The sequence below is a fragment of the Agelaius phoeniceus genome, chromosome 3 (genome assembly GCF_051311805.1).
Source record: "Agelaius phoeniceus isolate bAgePho1 chromosome 3, bAgePho1.hap1, whole genome shotgun sequence".
Lineage (NCBI taxonomy): Eukaryota > Metazoa > Chordata > Aves > Passeriformes > Icteridae > Agelaius > Agelaius phoeniceus.
In genome coordinates, this window is record NC_135267.1 from 114,710,874 (window position 1) to 114,733,423 (window position 22,550).

General features: G+C 44.9%; 2 protein-coding genes across 5 annotated transcripts in view; one reads left to right on the forward strand and one right to left on the reverse strand.

The window, feature by feature from the left end:
- BMP2 (bone morphogenetic protein 2) overlaps positions 1-22,550 on the forward strand; it is a 217,242-nt gene that overhangs the window by 16,940 nt on the left and 177,752 nt on the right. The gene's annotated exons all lie outside the window — the stretch shown is intronic.
- On the reverse strand, positions 3,342-22,129 carry FERMT1 (FERM domain containing kindlin 1). 4 transcript variants are annotated; one of them, XM_077176283.1, is made up of 16 exons: positions 21,980-22,094; positions 19,519-19,650; positions 18,838-19,011; positions 17,151-17,384; positions 15,570-15,716; positions 14,813-15,026; positions 14,275-14,377; positions 12,997-13,104; positions 12,033-12,164; positions 11,844-11,893; positions 9,652-9,776; positions 8,506-8,612; positions 7,704-7,925; positions 6,921-7,045; positions 5,107-5,248; positions 3,342-3,996 (listed from the first exon to the last, which is right to left on the reverse strand). In XM_077176283.1, the coding sequence occupies exons 3-16, from the start codon at positions 18,986-18,988 to the stop codon at positions 3,823-3,825; spliced, it is 2,034 nt and encodes a 677-aa protein (XP_077032398.1). In that variant the 5' UTR covers positions 18,989-19,011; positions 19,519-19,650; positions 21,980-22,094; the 3' UTR covers positions 3,342-3,822. The 4 variants fall into 4 exon arrangements, with proteins under 4 accessions (XP_077032398.1, XP_077032397.1, XP_077032400.1 ...); XM_077176282.1 differs by having other exon boundaries at positions 19,519-19,736; positions 21,980-22,093; XM_077176285.1 differs by having other exon boundaries at positions 19,503-19,736; positions 21,980-22,093.

Below are 22,550 nucleotides of genomic sequence, written 5' to 3' on the forward strand. Positions count from 1 at the left end.
GGAGGTTTTCTTTGCCCAGAGGCCCTTGATTTCTGAGTGATACAGAGAATCTGTTGCAAGAGGCTGAGCACCCTTGCAAAATGAGCTTTGGTTATTTTTATTTTCCATCTTAGTTTCTGGTTGTTTTTTTTTTTTTTGTTGGCCAGTTTTTGTGCCAGGTATTGTGTTTTCCCAGCTTTTTGCTTAGCTGCAAAGAGCTAATCTCTCATCATCTGAAATATTTCTGCCGTGGTGCTACCTCTCAGGCAGCTGCCCAGGTGCTGGTGGAGGTTTCCCAGGGCAGGCAGCAGCCCTCGTTCAACAGTTTCTTTGAAATATCTGCTAACAGCAGGCAGAGATTTCCCCTTTGTGATTCACTTTGGCTTGTTCTCATGTCGCCTTTTATTCTTTTTTCCGCTTTTTTGCGAGTTTCGGTGACAACCTGAGGGAGCGCTTAGCAAGGGCAGGCGTTCCTGTCAGCCTTTTCACACGGGCGATGCAAAGAGAGCTGAGGCAGACGCCCCCTCCCCGGGGCGATTCAGGGCTGCACAAAGCCCCTCTGCCCGCAGGAATTCTCGGGCTGAGCCCTGCATTCCTTAGTGACACCAAGATAAGCAGAGCAGGAGAAGGTGAGGATGGTACCAGGCTGTAAAATTTAAGAGGTGAATGTTTCTTACTGGCCCTGATCCAAGTGATGGTTAAGAAGGAAAATATCCTGAAAAAAAATCTGGAGAAAGGCTTTTAAAGGCAACAAAAGAAATGCTGTCCACAGAGTATCTGTCCACAGAGTAAGCACAAGCAAGACATTTTCCTGCAGAGAAAGGGGAGAGAATGGAAGAACAGGATTATTTAGCTTGAGGTATCAGAAAACGATGAGGTGTGTGCCTCCTAACCCAGGCTTTAAGGCAGTGGTGAAATCCCCTATGAATTTGATGTAAGAGCAGCAGGATCCATCTGACATCGGCAGTGCTTTACCCTGGCCTGGTTTGGGTCTAATTAAGCACCGTGTACAGAATAGGGTTGCAGCTGAGAGGAAGTATAAGTTTCCTAAAGGTTTGTTTTCATCTAATAGCATTCCTGCCCAGCATTTCATCTCTGGATTGCAAAACTTCAGGGCAGACGCCCCTGTCCTGCTTTCACTTCTTCACTCTTTCACTCCTTCTGGGAAACCTCTCCCACATCTGGCCCTGTGCAATTAATAACGTGGTTTCTGCAGCCCACCTGGTCTTAATCCTGTGCATAAATAGGTGTGATGAGCTCCTGGGAGCCAGGGGTGATCGGGTTATTGCACAGGTTAGGGAGGGTGTGGAACTCCACTGCACTGAGGGCATGTCCGGAGCCTGGTGGGACATGCTGGGTGACACGGCTGGGATGAAAGATGACCCAAGCTGTGGCTGCTGCAGGTGTCAGGCACAGCAGGCTGGGGCACGCTCCTCTCAGGTGCTGCCTGCCACATCCAGCCTGCAATTATGGAAGTGCAGAATGCCCTGGGTCCTACCTTCCCACTCCAACCTCTGCAGGAAGGAGTCTTCCCACTGAAACCTCTCCTCTTTGTAGGAAGAGGAGCTGCAGCCACATGCAGCACTCAAAGCAGCTGTATAAAACCAGCTTCCTTTCCCATCTATTTCCTACCTATTGTGAAAAAGCCTTGCAAAGTGAGTGGGGCAAGGAAAAGCTATGGCTGAATGACCCAAGGAAATACAGAGAGGGGGCATCAGCAGGGGATCACTCTCTCAAACCTAAAATGGCAAAGGATAGGGGTTACAGCCAGCCAGGATGAGCTGGCAGAACTCCTCCTTGCAAAGCAGCAGTGCAGGATTCACTGGAAAGGCAGTGACACATTGGGTAAGATTGAAGGAGGGGCAGGAAAGAAAATGGAAATATTTGCTAGTTTCTCTGAAATCCCAGCAGAGACAGCTTGAACTGCAAGTGAACGTGCTTAGCAATGGGATGAGGCACAGTGTGCTAATGAGAGAGCTATGCTCAGATTTCTCCTGTCTCTGCATTCCTGTGCTCAGGTCACGTAGGCAAGTGGCAGCTCCAGGGCCCCCATGCAGCCCTGTGGGACAGGCTCTGCTCTGAGAGTGGCCAGCATGGGCTGTGCCTCCCAGGGAGCCACCCACAGCAGCCTGGCATTGCTCATTGCCAGCGAGGGGCTCCATGCAGCCACGGTCAGCATCCTCACTGCAAAGCCCAACTGGACACTGATGTGGGAGGCAGCTCTCTGTGGAAGAGGTGCTGGCACTAATATGGGCATTTAGCTCTCCCAGGGCACCCTTAGCAGGCTTTAAATATGGCCAGTGTTTGGGCTTTTGTGGATATCACAATGTGAGGGAAGTACTTGGCTTGTGTCAAGCAGGTGACAAGTGGGTAGGTTCTCTTCTGAAGGAAAACTGGATGATCCCTCAGCCCGTGCCAGAAGTGCTGAGGAGAGGGAAGAACAGAGGGATGGGAAGCAGGCTGTAATTTTTTATTTTTGCAAAATGTGAAGCTGTAGTTTAAACTGCACAAACTGGGAGTGATTCCCCTGAAGCCCATTGACAGGGGCTGGGGAAAAGCAGAGCACATGGCATGAAAATCAGGGCTCTCAGTTTCCAGTGATGTTCATGAATTTATGCAGGGATTTCTGCAGCATCCCTTTATGATATGACACCACCTATCCATTGTATTTCTTTAGGTATGTGAAACCAGTTTTGGTTTGTCCAGTAGTTTCACGAATTCTCCCAGTTTCACTCTGTCCTTGCTTTACAGGGTAGTATCAAATTTCATTCACTTCGGTGGATGTGTGTGCTCCTTCCAGCAGGCAGAGCTGCTGGGTTCCCATCTGGTTCCTCAGAGACATCCACAGCTCCTCTGGGAAAGCTGTGCCAAGGCCTGTGCACCCTCATGGGGATGAATTTCTCCCCAGTGTCCGAGCCAGCCCTGCCCTCTGTCAGTGGAAGCCATCCCCCCTTGTCCTCTCACTGAGCATCACTCTTGGTATTTGCTCACATGTGAAATCATTTCTACAGGCTTTCCAGAGCCTCACATGGACAGCTTAGCTCAGTGATCTGTCACAGAGTAACAGGGACAGAAATAGAAACACACTCAGAGGCCTTTTTAATAGTTTAGATAGTTCCTGAAGCACAGGTTTCAACCAGGTAACTAACAATGTTCCTCAAAAGATGAACCTTTTGGATCCAGTGTTGCCAAGATGAATGCTCTGTAGCTTCTCTGGCTTTCAGGAAACCACTTCAGTGGATGAAGGTGGACATAGGTTCTACATTTTTGAGCAACTGAGTAACCACTACAGGAGTTTCAATAGCTTCGTCTGCAGGACTTTGGAATGTTTTGTGTTCTCAGGGTAAATGTTAGACAAACTGTGGAGCTTTAAAAAACATATTTATTCAGCCTTAGTTCTGATAAATGCTGGGCTCTTCAATAATTACCAGTTTAACAATGGAAGTTGCCTGGTTGTAACAGAGAAGAAAATTCACTGTACCATATCCTCAAGTTACTTGTTCTGAATCTCTAAACAGATTGCTGCAATAAAAACTCCTAGGTTAAAAAACTGTCCAGTGGCTAGTTTGTTTAAAAACATTGGGCTGTACAAAAGGAAAGCAAAGATGATCCAATTTTCTCAAGTACTGATGATGGAGTTGCCATACTGCACCCAGTGACCTCAGTACTTAACAAAACAGACTTCAGTATTTTACAAAAACTGTAAACATCCCAGTCATAGTACAAGACTGACACGTACACCAATTAGTAGCCAGCAATTAACAATCAGAGATATTTTTGTTTAATCTCTGATAGTCTTAGCTATAAGAAGAAGCAGGCAGTGGGAAGAGAGCTTACTCCATCTCATTCCTGACCTCCAGTTAATTTGTGGAAGAGTTCTTCATCCAGCGTTTCATTATGGTCCTTGGAACGTGTTGACAAGAAGATGTAGCCCCCAATATACTCATGGATGATTTTGCAGTCTGCACTCAGGCACGTGAAAGCAATGGACACATTCTGGTCAAACTCGATGGCAACCTAAGGACAAGAGATGTGGCAAAATCAGACACAGATAAGCTGGGAAGAGAGAGAAGTGTGAGCACACAGCTGGATCCCAAACACTGTGGTAAAGCACTGCCTGCCCCTGCTAAGCAAGAGTTCTGGGTCTGCTGGATGCTCGGGGTGTTTGGCTGCTTGGTTTTGGATTTGCTGCTACAGCAGGGCCCTCTTGTGGTGAGATACTTTTGCTTTGAAATACTTTGCCTCAAGCAGGCAAGAAAATCTTTAAGCTTTTTCCCAATGGGATGTGAAGTTCACACTGGGAAGAGCAGGAATGGCACCCCTGACTCTTTGTCTAATGAGTAATGTTTAATCTGTCCATTATGCTTTGTGCTGACCTTAAATTGCCTTTGGGGTTCTGGTTTTGGTTTCCAGCTACCATTAGCTCTACAATGCAGCTAACAGAGCTTAGTTTATCGCTGTGGATTCTGCCTTTTTTGAGAGGGATTTCATGTAAAACCAGCAACCTGGCCCAGGGTCCCAAGTGCAGGGAGTACAGCAGGAGAGCAGTAAAGAGTGTATCTGATCTCTCCTGATTCCTGCAAAACTCCATAAGCAGGAACAGTTTCCAGGCTGCTTCAATTTACATCAGTTCCACCCCAGAAATCTACAATTTATAGAGCTGGATTCAAGCTTTGAAGCCCCAAATAATGAGGCACGGACACAGAGTTGCAGGCCTTGCAATCTCAGTTTGGGATTTGAAAGACAAACTGGGCTCCTATATCCTCAGTCTGTAATGGACACTGAACCACCACCATGTAGAGGATGATGTGTGAGAGTCAAAATGAGATTTTTACTGATGGAGCAGTAAACACAACATGTTGGAATTCACCTTGGAGTCTCTATTTCATCCCATCAAAATCAAGGACAACTTGTCAAGAACAAGCTTGGTAGGAACCTTTAAAACTGGTTATCTTTTAGTTTCTGATTTTTGACTACAGACTCCACTAAGAAAAACTGCAGACAGCTCATTTACTAACATGTCACAACACGTTCAAAATCTTTTCAGTGAGGTTTGAAAATATTTTCTGAAAGCTTCCTTGAGTGTGTGAAATGCAAGGGCTGAAGGCAAAGCTGTTCCAGGTTTACCTGGCGGATTTCCCAGTTCACATTCCACTGCTTCATGTTGGAGAACCTCCACGTTGTGATGGGATCTCCTGTGGCCATATCTATCCGGATCAGCCTGTTGTAGGACACCCCAAGCACATCATCCTTCTTGCTTCCTTTAAACCTGAAAAGAACCCAAAGCCTCTGAGCAGATCTGCTTTGCAAGGATTTCTGGCTAGAGAAACATTTCAGCTGCTCTCCTCTGGAAGTGAAAAAACGTGGGAAAAGTCACAACAGCCTGGGATTGAGGAGAGCTTGGACTCATCTTTAGAACAGGATTTGTTATAAAGCAAAAGTGCAGGCTGGTGAGCCATGGTGTAAGATGGAAAATAAGGAAGGTAGATCTGGCTGAAATCTTTCCATTTCATTCTTTCCTGCTAAAAAATACTGTTCTTCCCAAATGCATGAACTGGATTATATTTTTACTGGAAAAAATGCCAACAATAATTTTTGTTGCTTCATTTCTCTAATGTTGAAACATGTTCCTCTAGTTATATTATACAATCAAAACAACTGATATATACATGTTTTGGAGTATATCATATTACAAAATTACTGAGGCATTTTAACATCTCAACTTTCATCTGATTAGTGATGAAAAATAAATTCAAAACATCAAAATCTTTGGGGGACAAAATTTTTTGAGTTGGGAATAGCTAGGAACAGATTACTCTACTAAAGAAACAGCCTTCCTCTACCTTCATGCTGAAAGCTGGAAGAAATCTCCTCTGCCTGCTGTGAGTACTTTCAGTATTTCTGATCCTGTTTGTGAACCTTCTCTCTTTGGATGCAGCTGGACCTCAGGGAGAAAATTTGTGGCACAATTGTGCTTTGCTTAATGCCCCACTGAGATACTGCCCAGCAGTTTGCAGCAATTCACCACTACAAAATGCAGTTTAGGTGTTGGGTTTGTTTGTGCCTTTAACAGGATTAATGGTGATAGATGGGGCAAAAAATCTGTACCTGTGGCAGTAAATTCAACAGGATCAGGGGCTATTTTGGGGCAGGGAATTCAGGGAGAATTTTGGCTCCAAACAAGCAGTGCTCTCTCAAGTGACTGCCAGGCACAGTCTGGGACCTGGGACATCCAAGGACCAGCGTGATCTCACAGTTCACATGAGGCTCCTGGATTTTGGGAAGTCACAGTTCAATAGTGCAGATCAATTTGTACCCCAGATGATTCCTAGCCAGCCCTGGAAGGGGTGTTAAACATAGATTAAGGAAGGTGCTTCCAAGTTTGGTTGTGTCAGTAATTTTCAGCTTTTTGGTGTTTTGTCAAGAGAAAAGGCTGCAGGTCAGACCTCTGCTGTGTCCAAGGAAGCTGCTGTGAACATAATGGGACCTTTCTTGTGCTCACTGCTCTTCCAGATTAGCCTTAAAAAGGAATAATTTGCTGTTCTCTTAATGAAATACAAAAGAAATTAGCATTTTATCATATTGCAATGAACAAGGGTCAGAGTGAACACATCCTGCAGACCTGAGCACACCAATTAGACATGCATTTTATACATTTTGGAGAGTTTATGACACTAAGAGTTTAATGCTAGTGAGAAGTTACTTCAGGCTGAACCCAAGAGGTCTGTACCAAGGCAGATGTGATGCAGAGTCTACTCCAGGAATGGAGATATGGGTGCTACTCCTATAGCAAAAACAGCAGTATGGAAATCACTAAAATCAAAAGAAGTCTGTGGGGGAAAAATAGAGAATGTTCTTGGAACAGGGTGTCAAAGAACTTCCTGTAAATCACTGAGCATGAGCTTGTTATGGCAGCTTGACGTGAGTGAGAGTGCAATTACCTTACAATGTAGTAGGATAAACCAAACTCAGGCAGGGACTGCCAGGCTTGGATAAAACGCAGCTTGGCCTCCACCAGGGACATCTGGGACACATTTTGGTGGGCTTCCAGAATTCGGGCAGTCAGCTGGGAAAAAACACAGGAAGAGAAAAAGTTTTCAGTTGACTGGAGAACAAAAATCCTCTTGCTTTCACTAAATCAGAAATCATGAGGTCTGGTGCTGTGTTCAACGCTTTGTTGTCACTGTTTGTGCAGATGCAGCACAGAGGGCACCTGGGGACACATCCCAAGTGCAAAGGGCAGAATGGACAGCAAGGTCTCAGGTCTGGGTTTGTGAGGCCCTGGCTCCATACACTGCTCTGGGGCCCCTCCTCAGGACAGGCAGGCTGAGCTCTTGCACAGCAAAAGCAGGACAAGGAATTAGGTGGAGAGCAAGGAACGACTTGAAGGGCAAGAGGACCCAAAGACCCTCTTGATTCAGATGGAAACAGTGGCTTGCAGTCCTTAAAATGCTTCCTTTGTTACTCTGAAGAGACTTTCAGGAACAGTGTTATCAGGAGCAGAACATCATGGTGACTTAAGCCAGGGCATGGATGTAGGAGAGGTGCCTGGAGGAGGTGCCAGAACACCTGTCCCTGTGTTCAGTTTGAAGAAAAGGCCTCTTGTAAAGGGACAAAGGACTGCTGCAGGGAGTTGTACTGCATGGCTTCCAAATGCTGCTTTGATCCAGCCTCAGCCCTAAGCAGCCCCTGGGATGGCCCACGCCCAGCCACACTCAGGATACCTGCTTGGCCTTGAATTTTTTGGTGTAGCGTGGAGAGACGAAGCATTCGGGTTTCATATCTACATTCTCTGGCTCAGAGGCAGCCTGGGAACACATGGTCCAGTTCTTCATCTGCAGGAAGGAAAGGATCTTCTGGACCTCGGGCTGGTAGGAGCTGTCGGCCATCGTTCTGCCCTTGGAGGCCAAAACACAAGCAGCCATCCACCGAGCGTACTGATCCTCCTGAAACAGAGGCAATGGTTTGTTCTGTTCTTCCTTCCTGACTGGACTGGTTCCAACTGCCCCTGGGTTTTAAATTTTCTAAGAAATCCAGTACCTTGAAATAGATTCTCTTGGAAATTTTATAGCATGACTGGTTTTCACCTACTGAACACTTTTTACACAATTCGATCTGATACGTTTCAATAAACTGAAAATTAATGTAAGATCCTTATCACGCTCTCCTCATCTGAATGGGGAGAGTTCTAATAAAGAAAAAGAAATCCAAACCTCAATTCACTGACAACATTGAAACAAAATACTCTAACTTCTTTTCTTTTCTTTTCTTTTTTTTTTTTCATAGTTTGTTCTGGCTTTTTTCCTACCAGCTTTACTTGGCAACTGATGGTAAGCACAAGATGACTTACTGTCCTTATTGTGTATTTAACAATTATGTATTTGTTAGGCCACAACATCATTCTTAAATTTTCTAAAGATTTAGACAATAAACTCTCTGCAGCATCCTCATTTTTATATACAATTCTGGAGCAGGACAATCTGCCATAAATCTTGAATTCAAATTTTCTCTTGTCTTATTACTCACATTATCACATCTTAAATATACTTCATTCATGCCATCCGCAACAGGAATTAGTAATTTGATTCCAAACTTCTTTGCTGCAACATTTACATCTGGTACAACTTCACATCCTAGATCACAGGGAATCAGAAGGAAATTAATTTATTTCATTGCTATATCAGTAACTTTAATTACTGCTTTAACACTAAGGAACAGTACTTTGTGGTTGTTTTTCTTTGAGACTAAGGGCCAAGACTTTGAAGCTTAGGCCCTAATGAAAGGGTTTTGTTCCATTCACTGCCTGGTCTGCCTTGCCAGGGTGATGAATGCTCTGAGCTCAGGGAGCACGTGAGCCCACGTGGAAGGGAAAGGATGGGAGTGCTCCCAAAACCTCAGCCTGATCTTAGGAAACACTCAGCACTCGAAATGGAGAGGGACTGCTGGGAGGGGCTGCTTGGTGAGGTTCCAGCCACCCTGGCTGTTTTTCCAGGCATTCTCTGACCTACTGAGGATAAGCACGTTGGGATGCAGAGCCTTTTGTTCATAGAATCGATCTTGTGTTTCAAAGGCTTCTTCTGGGATGGGTACTGGGCATCACTGGTTCCCTGATGCTGATGGAACAGAGGTAGATGGAGGCTACACAGGGTGCTGTGTCTGTGTGCCCAGCCAGGGCTCCTCCTCCAGCAGCTGCCTGTAGCCATGGGAATCCCCAGGCACACACAAACAAGGCCCAGGGAAGGCCCTGGAGCTGTCCCTGCACAGCAGAATGCAGGGGCAGCCTCTGGCATTCCTGCCCATGGCACCATCCCTAATCCTCTGCTGCCGCTGTGTGTTTGCCAAGGACACAGGGGAACGCTCCCTCTAATGCAGAGTGAAGTATGTGGAAGTAAAGCATCCCACAAGCCACATTCCCTACCTGACTCAGCTTGAAGAATTCAGCACTACAGGGGATTTTACAAATCAGGCTCTGATAATCCCAGCTTGGGTCAAACTATTGAATCCTTTCTGTGTAAGCCTCTTCTGCAGGTGCAATCTCCCTGCTTAGGAGTCTCAGGAATTGAAAAAGCTCCCAGACAAATGCTGCTGTGCTTGCCTTCCCGACTCTAGCAGGGATTTGTTTTATTCAGTTCACAGATGCAAAAGAAAAATCAAAGAAAGGAGAATTCCTACCTTTCAGGTTTAGTTTCTCAATAGGTTCTCCCTGTGCAGATTCCTTGTTTTTAAAATAAGATATTGAAGTGTCTCTGAAGACAAACCAATATGTCTTGATAGCTTTGAGTGCCAGTTTCTTGGGCCTAGCAGAAAAAAAGAAATCCCATTTGTTTATTTCAACACATAAAATTGCTAACCCTCACAAATACTGCAGAGCCTCTGAAATTCAAGGCCATACCCATGGCTTTGGTTGGGTATGACACCTCTGTGTCACTGAGGGGGTGGGAAATGCCTGGATCCAGTCCAGGTTATCCCACGTATGGACGTGGTTTTTACTCCAGATTTTAGCTGAATCCCATCTGTGATTTTTTCTCATTTATTTCCTCCATTCCTAATCAAAGCCATTTCCTTCTAACTGACTAATCTTTCCCATGAACTCAATAACACAAATGTAACTCCTGATTTATTAGCATGAATTTGCATCAGCTTTTCATAGTGCCTTATCTTGAATATCTGCATCCATAAAACCAACTCATAATCATTGTAAGGAAGCAGAGATCAGCTTTTCTGGTTTAATCTGAATCATATCTAACACAACAACATTCTATTTCTTCACTAAGTTTACAGAAGCTTTGTAGCCTTCCAGGAGAGAAAACCAGAGGTGTTAGCATTTGAGAAAATTTGAATGGAGAAATACTTCATAGCTAGTGACAAAGGTCATCAATGAAGTGAAAAAGAAGAAAAAAGAAAAAAAAAATCCAGTGTTTCCCTTTAAATCTAAGAGGATGGTACAAAAAGTATAGAACTAGCTGGAAAACAGTGATGTACTAGATATACCCTCAGACCCTCTATAAAAACCCTAATTTAGAATCCTTCCTAGAAAATGGCAATTTTAATGTTTTAATTAAAAGCCTTGGATTTTCAAAACTACCAAATAATTTGGTTTTTAGTTTTCCAATACAGCAACATTCTTCAAAAAATAAGGGACTATAATTTTTTTTTTAAAGAGATACAATTATTTTCATATCCCTGAAAAAGTTGCTGAAAACTTTTTAGGAAGCTTTTTCTTGTTGTTTTTGAAAAAAAGTTGCAATTCTCCACAATACTGTCTCCATGTGAAAGCAGCATTTACTGTGGTGCTTACTGTGAATAAATAGAAATAAAAGTTCACCATAGGAACAATAAGCAGTGGGACATGCACAGCTTTGCATCCAGGTTTACAATTAATCAAATAATTACAGCCACAAAGTGTTGCTGTTTAAAGAAAAGTTTTACACCCTACCTGGATACTACAATGCCTTAGGCTTTATAATTTACATAGGAACTTTTTCATGATGATAAATAACTGCTGAATGCTTATAAAAGCAAACTGTTCTACTGCTGGGGAAAAATAAATAACCCATTGTTAAAAGCCTTAATTCCCTTTCACCTTAAGCCACCTTCATAATAAGAATGTCAAATAAAATTCCAAATTGGAAATTAATAATTAACAATTGTTAGCAGTTAACAACAGTTAAAATTTTTCAGGTGCAGTTTTCAGTTCCTAGATTAAAAATACCATCTGTCAACGGATGAATCTGATAAATACTTGTACAACAGAACACTTTATCTCTATAAAACACAAAGACTGTTTTGTGATAAAAGGCATTACAGACTTGAGGTCTCTACAGTCATTAAATCACCCATAAAACAAGAGACTACAATGGGGTCACAGAAACTCATTTTGATATTAGAAAAAACAGACTCCATGTTCAGTAAGAAAGGGGTAATTTGGATGTTCCCTTTGTTTAAAAAATACATTCCCTGGGGTTACTTTCAGAAATTCTTCTCAGGGAGAACTGCAAGTTTCTTCTGGTTTCTTACTGGCAAAAAAAAAAGAAAAAGTAAATATGATTGAAAATAGAATTTAAACTCTTTTGTTTAGAGATGATGACTGATGAGCACAAGGAAATACAGACAGCAGGGTGTTTAATAAGTACAGATACAGCTACCCAGCATCCCAGGAGTGGGAGAGGTTTGCCAAGCAACACTGCCAGAAGCAGGAAGAGAAAGATTGGAAGAGAATACTAGGCTGGTTAGACCTATCTGGGGTATTTGTCAATTTATAACTGTCAGATGTACTGTTAAGATTAGAATGAAAACCTCAAGAGATCTCTTGTAAGGTTAAGCTTTTGGTTTTGTATGTTTTATTGTTAATTTCAACAACTCACCTAACTAGCTTGAGATTATCAGCAAGTTTCGGGATGTCTGTGATGTCCTCCTAATCAGGAATAATTAGGAATAATTTTAGTACAATGCACTTTGTAATCAACTGTAAAAAAAAATCAAGAACAGGAAGGCTCATGCGAGTCAACAGATTTGGCACAGCACAAGAAATTCTGGGGTCCCAAAGGACATACCAAAAAGTTGCTTTTATTTCCACCTTCCAATGTCACTTCCAGATTGGAAAGGGCAGCTTCTACTTCATCCACTTCTGATTCACAGGTGGAATCTTGTGTCTCTGATGATAGTGATAACTTGCTTACATGGTACTAAAATAAAACATCAGCATCCAATAGTCAATGCATCAATTATCAACACACAATCACAGTGTTTGAGAACAGATCGCTGGGTCTCCTGGGTCTGGAGAACTGTGTGAAGTTCTGCAGGAATCAGGGGGTTTCCCAAGGAAACAGCCATGTTCACTGTGGCTCCTGTGCAATGGCTGATAATGGTTTCCTGTTTTAATGATCAGTGTTTGTATTCCTTTGCTGAATAATTGCCCCTGCTCTGGGAGGCTGCTACGTTTGGATCCCTACTCCTGCCATCCATACAAGGTGGAAACTTGGAAGCAATGTGCTCTGGTGCTCTGCAGTGACAGGCTGTGAATTCTTGGCAGCTCTGTTTACATTTAAAAGGAAGGAATTTATTATTAAGCAAATTTGTGCTTTTTTACCTATGGTCAGAGACTAAGCCATGCTCAGTCATGTTAAATTCCCAAGTACTCCATAGTGTCCCTATCTTCAGATTTTCCTGGCTGTTGGGAAATGTTCACATGGTGTACACATGGTGAATTACAGGAATTTTCAGGAAGATGAAGGGATGGTAGCTGGTATGGGAAGCCACACTTCATACTAATAGTGGTATCACAGTTACATTCTGGGTGCAGATAATGTTAGTAACTGTTTCCGTAACTGTGTGACTAATGGTTGTTAGTGCTGCTGCTGAATTCAGTTGCTGTAGCTGATGGATGCTGCTGAGTGTTTCTCACCCCAAGAGCAGACCCCCAGTCCAAGCAGAGCTCCTGGGCTGTGTCCTAGCCTTGTCCTAACCTGTGCCTGCCTGTTGGAGGAGCAGGTTTTGCCCCTGGGCTCGGGTACGTGCCTGCAGTGCTGCAAAGATGAGCATCTCCTCCTCGGTGCAGTCGATCTCCTCCAGCAGGATGGCCCAGCGCGCCTGCTCGTAGATCTGGTTGATGCGCACGGCGTCGTACTGCGGGAACAGCAAACAGGGGCTCAGGCACAGCCTCAGGGCCGGCTGACCCACGCTGCCTGAGCCACTCTGCTTTGTGATGGGCTCCTTCCTCTGCTCCCTCCTTGCCTTGCACCAGCTCCTGTGATTGTCTGCCTGGTCCCACGGCTGCCTGAGCCTGCACAAAACCAGCCAGGAGCCCCTGGCTGAAGCAGAAGGTGAGGCCCAACATCCCCTTTTGAAGGAAGCCTTGGACTGGGGTAACCAAGATGTGAAACCACACTCACGTGACACAGCTGACTCAAATGTGACCTAAAAAACTCCTTTGTTCCTCACTTCTTTTCTTCCGCTCTTGACTTTTTCACTTCTGGTTCTGTCTGTCTTTGCACTGGCTTGAGATTTGCCAGATCTGCTTTCATTCACTCTCTGGTTTTTGGAAAGTGATTATTCCTTATTATCTACTTGGTTAATAAGCTGAAGTGACTCACAGAAATGTTCAAGGCCCAGAGCTGCTGAAATGTATCTGATGGGAGGGTAAACCTTGGAGCGTGACCTCTCCCAGCAGAGGTGAGACACAGTTTGGTTACCTGAAACTCTTTTGGGCATTTCATCCTATGGCTCCAGGGCTGGCTGGGGCAGAGAAGGGAAATGTTTGGGCTGCTGAAGTTGAGACATGTACTTGGATTTTAGTGGGGGTGCCATTTCACCCAAAAACATGCCAAATAAACTGGAAAGTGACCTGATTTCTTCTGAGGGCTTCAGCCCAGAAAAGCTGTGAAATTCAATGAGGACAGTGCAATATTAATGTCATTTAAAAGCCAAATTTCAAAAACAGGACTCCTTACATCACTTAGGATACTGCTAGTCTAGTCTTCCCTTTATTTTTTCCTATTAAAAGAGATGCAGAAAGTAAAGCAGCCACTCTGGAAATAAGGATACTGTTTCTGGTGCTCTTCATACCCAATCTTTAAATTTAAGATCTCATTTCATGTGAGGAACAGCAATTCAGGGTCCAGAGGGTAAAAGTGCAGCCGTAGCTGAGGGAGAGAAGCTGAATTTGATCTCTCTGAAGGGCTTGTTACAAATCCTAGCTAAAATTCTACATGGAGCTATATATATTCTATATTGCTGTATAGCTCCTTGACATGAAAGCAGGCAAACAATGAATAGCAATAAAAACAAAGATCTTACTTTGGGATTCAAATCAAAGAAAGTGTAATATTTAAAGCGTAGAAGAAGTTGATCTTCCTCCTGAACATCTTGTTCCATAAGTGATCGAGATGAATCCAGCCAGCTGTGGAAGAAAACAACCCACAGATCCATCTGTACAGGAGAAACCATCACACCTGCAGAGCTCCAGTGCAATTGTGAAACAAAAGTGGGAACAAGCAGCTCTAATTCCTCTAAATCCAGGGGAAATTCATGTAGCTCAAGAAGGGGGAGCATTCATATAGACTTCCAACTTCCATTTTCTGTGTATATACAATAAGCAATGTTTACTTGTGCAGAGCTCAGTCACCTGTTTTCAATGCAAAATTATTGAACTTATCCCCGTCTTTTTCCACTGTCTACTTAAAGCCTTTGGAGTTTGCCACCCAAACTGTCCTTTAGCTGTGCCCACTGTGCTCAACTGAATTTACCCTCATCTAACAACAGACTTGAGCCCAGAGCCTGCACAATGACATCACTCCTCATTTTAAACCCAAAGGGTCTCAGAGAGGCACCTTACCCTGCATTGAGCTTGGCTTTGTCAGCCAAAGTCCGTGGCTGGTACATCTCTGCCAGCATCTCTGGGGAGCAGGTGGGATGGCTGAGGGCCAGGATGCTGCAGCTCTGCTCAGCCGTGGAACCATCACTGAACCAAGTCATGGTGGAAGAGGCTGGTGAGCCACTGACAGGATCATAAATGGGTGTCATGGTCTTACTGTATAAACCTGGATTGGCTGCAAGTTGAGAGCATCATGTTACTGCCATGAAAAATGGTCCTGTCCACTACTTCCCATCACAAAACCCCTTTTCTTTCAAGACAGTCTCCTATCTCTGCTGTTTCCAGCTGGCCTTGTCCTTTCACAGGTGAGTGACCTCAGGGACAGAAATGCTCTTTGTTGCTCTGTGAGATCTCAGTTGTGTTGGACACAGGAAACACATGCTTTCAAGCCTTTATTCCTCATTTTCCTTGCAGGTTGCCAAATTTCATGAATATTTTAAGTGTTGTCCCTATCTTTCAAAGGGCAGCAGCACATCCTGTGTGCAGGGCCAACACCTGTTTTCTAGTGTGGCCTTTCTCATATCAGTGGAAATGAACACATTTCTAGGGACAACAGGGAAACACTGACATATTGGAGACTTCCTGAAGCCACTGATTTCAGGCCCACTGTGTCTCCAAGACCATCCTACATGAAACTGGCCTCCTTTGTGTAACAAAGAATTTCTTCCTCCTTTTGACTTCCAGTCAGAACAATAAAATCATATTGATTTTTCATTACCTGGTAATCCAGAACTCACTGGAGAGTTGCACAGGTTTAAGATATCTTCTGTAGCTGGTTCTTTGCTGTTCTTGTCTTTTTTCTTTTTCTTTTTGAGTGTGCCTTCTGATTGCTTCAACAAAGAGAGTTCTTCTGGCCGCCTGATATCTACAAAGGCAGTTTGGGAAGTGAAGCAAGATGATTACATCCAAAAGAGCACCCATGGTTGGTAACAGCATTTCAGGAAGCTTCATGTTGCAATCTGGACTTTCTTTTTAGCAGGCTGAAAGTAGAAGCTGTGGAAAATCCACTAATTCTATAATAAGGCCAAAGACTTTGGGCCGTGAGTTTGGACAGGATTTAAATCTCCTTTTGTAGGAAGTGTAACTGCATTTTAGAATGCCAGGAAAAAGCTCTTTCTCCCTAACAGCTCTGCAGTCATAAAAACCTCTGTGAAATATCTAAATTATGAATAAGCAAGAACCATTGTAATTGAGGTTCATGCCTTTTATTATTCAATGCATTTCTCATACAAGATTCTGTCTTGGTTCTCACTGTTCTCTAATGCACTACTAATCCAGACAGGTATTTCCAGTCACAAACCTGGCACTTCATTTCTGAAAAACACTTTTACCCTAGGGTATGCAAAGACATTTTTGACAATATTCACTCATTCAAAGTTATGATGTTTCTGTACTGACTCAACCTGGAGGGAAAATGTAGAAATATTTAATTTGGCCAAATGCCAGTTGGACAATTATGGCATCATTATATCAGAGTTGTTAGGTATAATAAAGACATTGCACCTTTCACAATCTACTGCTAGGAGATGAAATTGAAAGTGGATCAATATGAGGCAGTAAATACCTTCTGAAGATGAGTGTGTTAATGGCCTAAGCTTTGAAGATCTAAATTAAGATGAAGAATTTAATCCCTATTTTTACCCTAAATCAAAGGGATTTTGAAGACTCCTTGTAGACTCAACTGATTCCCATTGGTCACAGGCACACGTCTGGCATGCTCCAAACCCTCTACTTGGAAATGCTCCATTTTTGGGAAGAGTGGGGGACTCAGTGCTGTGAGACATTCATGGGCTGGGCTGGGGTTCTTAGATGTGCCCTGACCTGAACAGATCTGGGCATACAGAAGTCTTGAACATTTAAAGCATGCTACATCTGAAGTGAACACTACAAGCAGAGTTGGATAGAATATTGTTAGTGAGAATAGGTGATAAATCAGTTGGCACCAGTAAAATTGCCTGTGGTGAAGACTGGTGTAGGACATTGATAAACTTATGCTCTTAGTCACTGGCACAGAATAATCAGGACCAAGTCCTGCTCCAGGAGGACAAAGATTCCTAGAAAACTGCCAGCTTTGATTATCCAGTACTCCTGCAGCTCGTGGGACACATTGCTGACAGTGCTTGCATCAATTATCACAAAGACAAAGAACCACTGACATGCACTGCATACTGAAACCACAAAAACCTGTCTCAAATTTCTCTTTGAGATAAACAGTTTTGTGAGGAAGGACTTCACATCAAAACAAAGTCACCAATAAATGCTCCAGTTTAGTTGCCAGAGGAGATTTATCTTTACTTACTGAGCATTTTGCAGATGTCACTGACAGCTCTGAACACCATGGAAGAGAAGCTGACTTTCAGTCTCACAGTCTTCATGTTTGGCAAGCGAAGCCGCAGCATTTTGTGCTGAGTAGTAAAGATCAGCTTGGCATCTGCCTGCACCCCGCATTTATCCAATGTCCAGTGGGTTTTCAGAAGCCAACATTTTTTTTGTTCCCACCAAAAAGCATAGTCCGACCAATCTTGTGCTATTTCTGGGAAAATACAAAATGGTTACTAACAAACTATGGAGCAAATATACCAAACACTTAGTTTGGAAACAGGTCTCTGCAAACACAGATATTTTAGATTAAAGCAGCAGCTACAGGTCCCAACCTAGACCCTGTTTGCTGAATTCTCGTGGCAGTCGCTGGGAACCAACGTTGTTTTCCCTGAAGATCTAACCTAGGTGCCGACTGTGCACTGCCTTAGTCTGTAGATATCCACGGGGAAAGAACAGCTCCTGATTCTGGTGCTACATATGGTGCAATGCTGCTGGGATTGTGCTGGGATAAGGACTAACCACAAAGGGTTCCAGCTCAGAACTTGTCAGTGCAAGCTAAAAATCCTCCTACAAAATCTCCTGTCACCCAGATGGGCACAAGCTCTTCCACAGCCTCCTGGCAGCAGCACTGAGCAGCTCATCTCAGCGTTAAGAACCAGCTTCGAGTCCATGGAAGTCTTGGTGACACACAGCTGAGTAGCAGCCCATGCACAAGGAAAGAGATAAAAGTATTGCTGCTCTTAATTCCATGGGAATTCCAAGATTAAATAACTTCCCAGATGTCAATATGCAGTAGCAGGTAAAGCTTCTGTGTGATCTTGGCCAAGCTGTTTCAGTCTTTGCACCAATCCTTGTTCCTTATCAGCTCCATGAGGCAGAGGCTGTTCCTCAGCATGTCCATAACACAGCAGAGCCCTGTCCTATTTCAGAGCCCCCTGGTAAGAGCTGTGTCTCAAGAGAGCTGCTGACACAAGTCAATTACAGATTTGCTCCAAGTATTAATACAGAAAGCTTTTCATACCAGCTGAGTATTAAAAAAAATACTGTGAAGAATTATTCTTCTGACTCAGTGGAAACTCTGCCTACCACCAGTTTCCGGCTGAACCGTGTCTCTAAGTGTGCAGAGTGGGTGACAGAACTGATGTCAGATTCTCTTCCTGTGCTCCCCTGCACACAGGGGATTTTACTTTTCACTTCCTAACTTTGACTTGGTTAATCTTGGCTTTTCCCAGCTCTTCCCTACTGTATCCATGCAATGGACAACATGGCTCAGACTTAGGTTAGAACGCCACAACAGCACAGGAGACAGGAAATCCTGAAGTGCCTTTTAACAACTGATCCTGTCTGACAGCCTCGGGTGGATAAATAGGGCATCACCTACCTCTCCCCCAAACCACACACCTTCCATCCTTGAGTCATTAGCCTGGTTTAATTATTTTTGTCTAACTGAAAGGCAGCCCCAAAGTTTGGTTGGCACTCTGGTAACACAGGGTGAAACACAGGGAGGGGTTTCTGGTTTTCTGACCACAAAAAAACCTTCATACACTGTGCTGTGACACAGAAGTGAGGCAGGACCATTTCAAAACACACAGAAGCGTTTCTTCAGAGAGGGAAAGATGCACATATTATTAGCAACACTGTAAATGAAACAGGTCTTTACTCACTGATTTTTTCTACTAATTTCAGCATCAGTCCTCCAACATGAAGGTCCCCTGTGACCTGTAGTGGAATTTCCTTTTCTACACCTTCATGTTGATGATCAACCGTCAGCAAGAGATCCCAGGTGTGCGACCCATATTCAGTTGAGGAAACCATCTTGGGAAAGGTCTGTGTAAGCTCTGCAAAAGCAAAACAACCAACCAAACAGGATGTTTTCCTCCACTCTGAAACAAATGCATTTCTCTATAGTCTCAACATCATTCCATGCTGCCAGGACTTCACGACAGCCTTGGATAGAACTTCTGAAGTGTTATCTTGTTATCTTGTTGAACTAGACTCTGCTCCTGCAATTGCTCTTGCAAGATAGGAATGTGGGATTTTTTGGTTTCATTCTGATTTTGCCACGCCCCCAACCCAGATGCCTCCATTTGGGTAGATATAGCTCAGTTTTAGCTGGGTTTGCCCACCACCCAGTGCTAATCTACCAGCCTGGACACTGTAAAGCCTACAGCTGTGGGATCTGCTTTGGCAATCTGTCCAGTGAACAAGGGCATTTTGTTAACTTGTACACTTAGTACACTTGTACACTAATTTTTACTGCAAATCCAAGTTTACTTTTGCAGTTCTGCCAGCTTGCTCCCATGGGACCAAATCCAGAGAGTAGTTTTACCTATTTGGGTACATACAAGGGGAGACAACTTTAGTGGCTCTCTGCCAGCATTATCCAGGCACAGATCTGCAGTTCCTGCTGACTTGCACAGGGATGTAGGCACGTGTCCTTCTCAGCAGGGTGAATAGTCTGAGATCCCACCAGGCTCCTGCCAGGACAGGTGAACAGTAATCATGCCAAGCCAAACTAGAGGAGACGCTCCAAGTAGAAGCTTTGGTTATCATCAGCTGGGTTCTGCTGAAGAAAGAGCTTGTAGGTATAAGGTAACTGATGCTGCAGGCAGGATTTGTGATATTTAATCAGTGAGACAGCTCTCTGTCCTGAAAAAGGCCTTTGCAGCTGAGGCATAGGCACTAAAATGGATGAATTCCATTTATTGCAAACTTTCAACAACACACGAGACCCCAGGTCACAGACTCTTGCTGAAGGGGCCCTACTCAGACTGCTTTCAACATAGAAAATAACTAAGCCAGAAGGGATGTAACAATGTTAGAGACTGTTGTAGGTCTTCTTAAAAACGAGTGCATAGTAATTTAAAACATGATGTCAATGCCACTGATACAAAATTTATCATCAAAGGGATAACAGAGATGAGGTGGTAATGACAAAATCGACTAACAAGGAAAGTGATTCCAAACATAAAGGCAATGAAAGTGTATGTGTTAAAGATTAGATGGATTTCCTCTTGAGCAAATGACACTACAAATGAATAATCTGACCAGCTCAAAGCCATCATTTTAGAGGGAAATCACCTCACCAGTGAGTTTCACTGGGATGGGGCTGGGAGTCCACCCTGAAGTTCCAAAATTACAGACACACATGAGAGCCCGAAGTCAGAGAGCTGCGGCTTCATAACTGTGTGAGTCCAAGAGGCCAAGCCACACTATGGAGCAGGCCCTGTTTTTAACTGGTTCTTACATGTGCCAGCCTACACCTTTACACTAAACAGTTACTAAACCAACAAGGGTTGGTACTTATCCAAGAAGTTTGCTTGGCTTGCCTTGGTAAATAAAGGCATTGTATTGGACACTGGGAACTCTGCCTTTCCTGCCTCTGGGATAAAGGATTTTGAATTTGTGCTGCCGTGTGCCACGTGGATTTATGAGCTGAGCTATGCACTAGACCAGGGGGTACCTGTGGAGGGGAAGGGCTGTGGCCCTCCTAAAGCATCCAAGACCCAGCTCCCAAGCTGGTCTCCCAGGCAGGGGAGGCTTTCAGCATGAGTGCAGTATAAGGTACACAGCATAGCAGTCCTTGCAATGTATTGATAGCAAAGCAAAAGTCCTGACTATAGAAAAGTCAAAATGCCCCTAGTTGCGCTCCTAAGCGTCAATAAACAACTTCAAAAGTAATCCATGGCCAAAGGATGAGAGCTATGGGATTTTATTTCAGGAGCACAGGGGTGCAGTCTGGCAGATGAACTCTACTTTTGCCCACCCTTGTTCCACTATAAACCAACATTGTTACAGAAAAGCAGCAGTCTCATCTGCCCTCTTGGGCCAGCGAAAACATTTAGGAACTGATCTGGATTTTTTTGGGCGTCTATAAATAAGGTTTCACTTCCCAATCTAATTCTGCACACAAATGCCTGTGCTGGCACGGGTGAAAATGAGCAGCCCAAGGGGTGGGCGAAACCCTTTCTTTCACCGGCTTGGAAAAGCATGGCCTCAGTGCGCTAATCCTGGCACTCCATCATTCCCTACAGCCGCTCTTTGCCTCCCCACTTCCTCTTCCAGCCAGGAGGTTTCATTTTGAAGATAAAGCAACACAAACACTTGTAAATCTACCGGAGTACGCAGCACAAACAAAGCCTGGTCTTGAAAACGGGGCAAGCAAAGCGACGAGGACAACGAACCCCTCAGTATTAAACCCCAACCAAACCCAAACCGTCAGGGCTCCACATCTTACAGCCTTCAGGTCAAGCCTGGATCTGCTCGGGAACGTGCCCCGGCTCCCGGGCTTCACGTGGGAGCTTGCAAGGCCTGGCACGGGTGGATCAAACAGGCCAGAAACGTGTCCTCAGGCTACTGCTGCCTCCACTCGGGATTTCTGTGGCGCACCGTGGCCAGCACAGCTATCGAAAAGCACCAGTGGCTCTACAGATCGAGCTCTCCGCAGATTTTAGCCCTCACAGCCCCAAACTTCAATGGAGAAAGATGGGAATCATGCTGGAGCCAGGTGCTACCGACGCGGGGTTAAGGTCAAGAGGGGTCCCGAAGTCTCTCTCGGGCTGGCGGTGCCTGGCGCAGCTCGGAGGTGCCAGGGGGGCCCGGCCCGCAGCACCCTCGGCAGCGCCACTCGCACTTTGAGGAAGTGCCGGGCGGCCCCGCGGCAGGGCTGTAAAGCAGCAACCCCGGCTCTCGGGCACTCCCGCCCGCCGCAGGTGCCGCGGGCAGCGCGCACCGCCCGCCCGTGCCCCGGGCCGGGCTCGCTCTGGCATCGCCCCGCGCTCCCCACGGGCGCCCCGCACTCCTCACCTGCCGTCCCCGCCGGCAGCGCTCCCCTCTCCTCCCGCGCCCTTCGCCGCCACCTGGCCTCTGAAAGGCGGCAAGGGAGGAGCGGGGGGAGGCGGCCCTTCCTTCCTTCTCCTTCCCTCTGCCCGCCCGCCAGCGGTGGGAGAAGGCGGCTCGGAGCGCTGCCCGCCCCAGCGGTGCTCAGGGTCACCCGCTCGCTCGCTGCCCAGAGACAGCACCTCATCCATGGCCCCAGGCCACCGAGCAGCTCCTGGGGGTGCTTTTACAGGTTTGAGGCTACTCGGAGAAAATCGGTTCCGAGGGTGCAATGGCAAAGAACAGAAAGGTGTGTTTGTGAGGCGAGGATGTGCTAGAAGAGGCACAGTGTAAAAGTGGATTGAACCGACAGGAAAGGGGCAAAAGCTTCTCCATGAGGCAGATTTCCACAAAAAGTCTTTCTTGCCTTATACATGGTGGTACAGTGATGATGTAAAGGGAAAAAACATATCAATGACAGAAAAGAGAAACAGAGATAATAAAGGAAAAAATTCTTTCAGATTAAACTCATACCCTGGAAAAAGACTGCAGAGATATA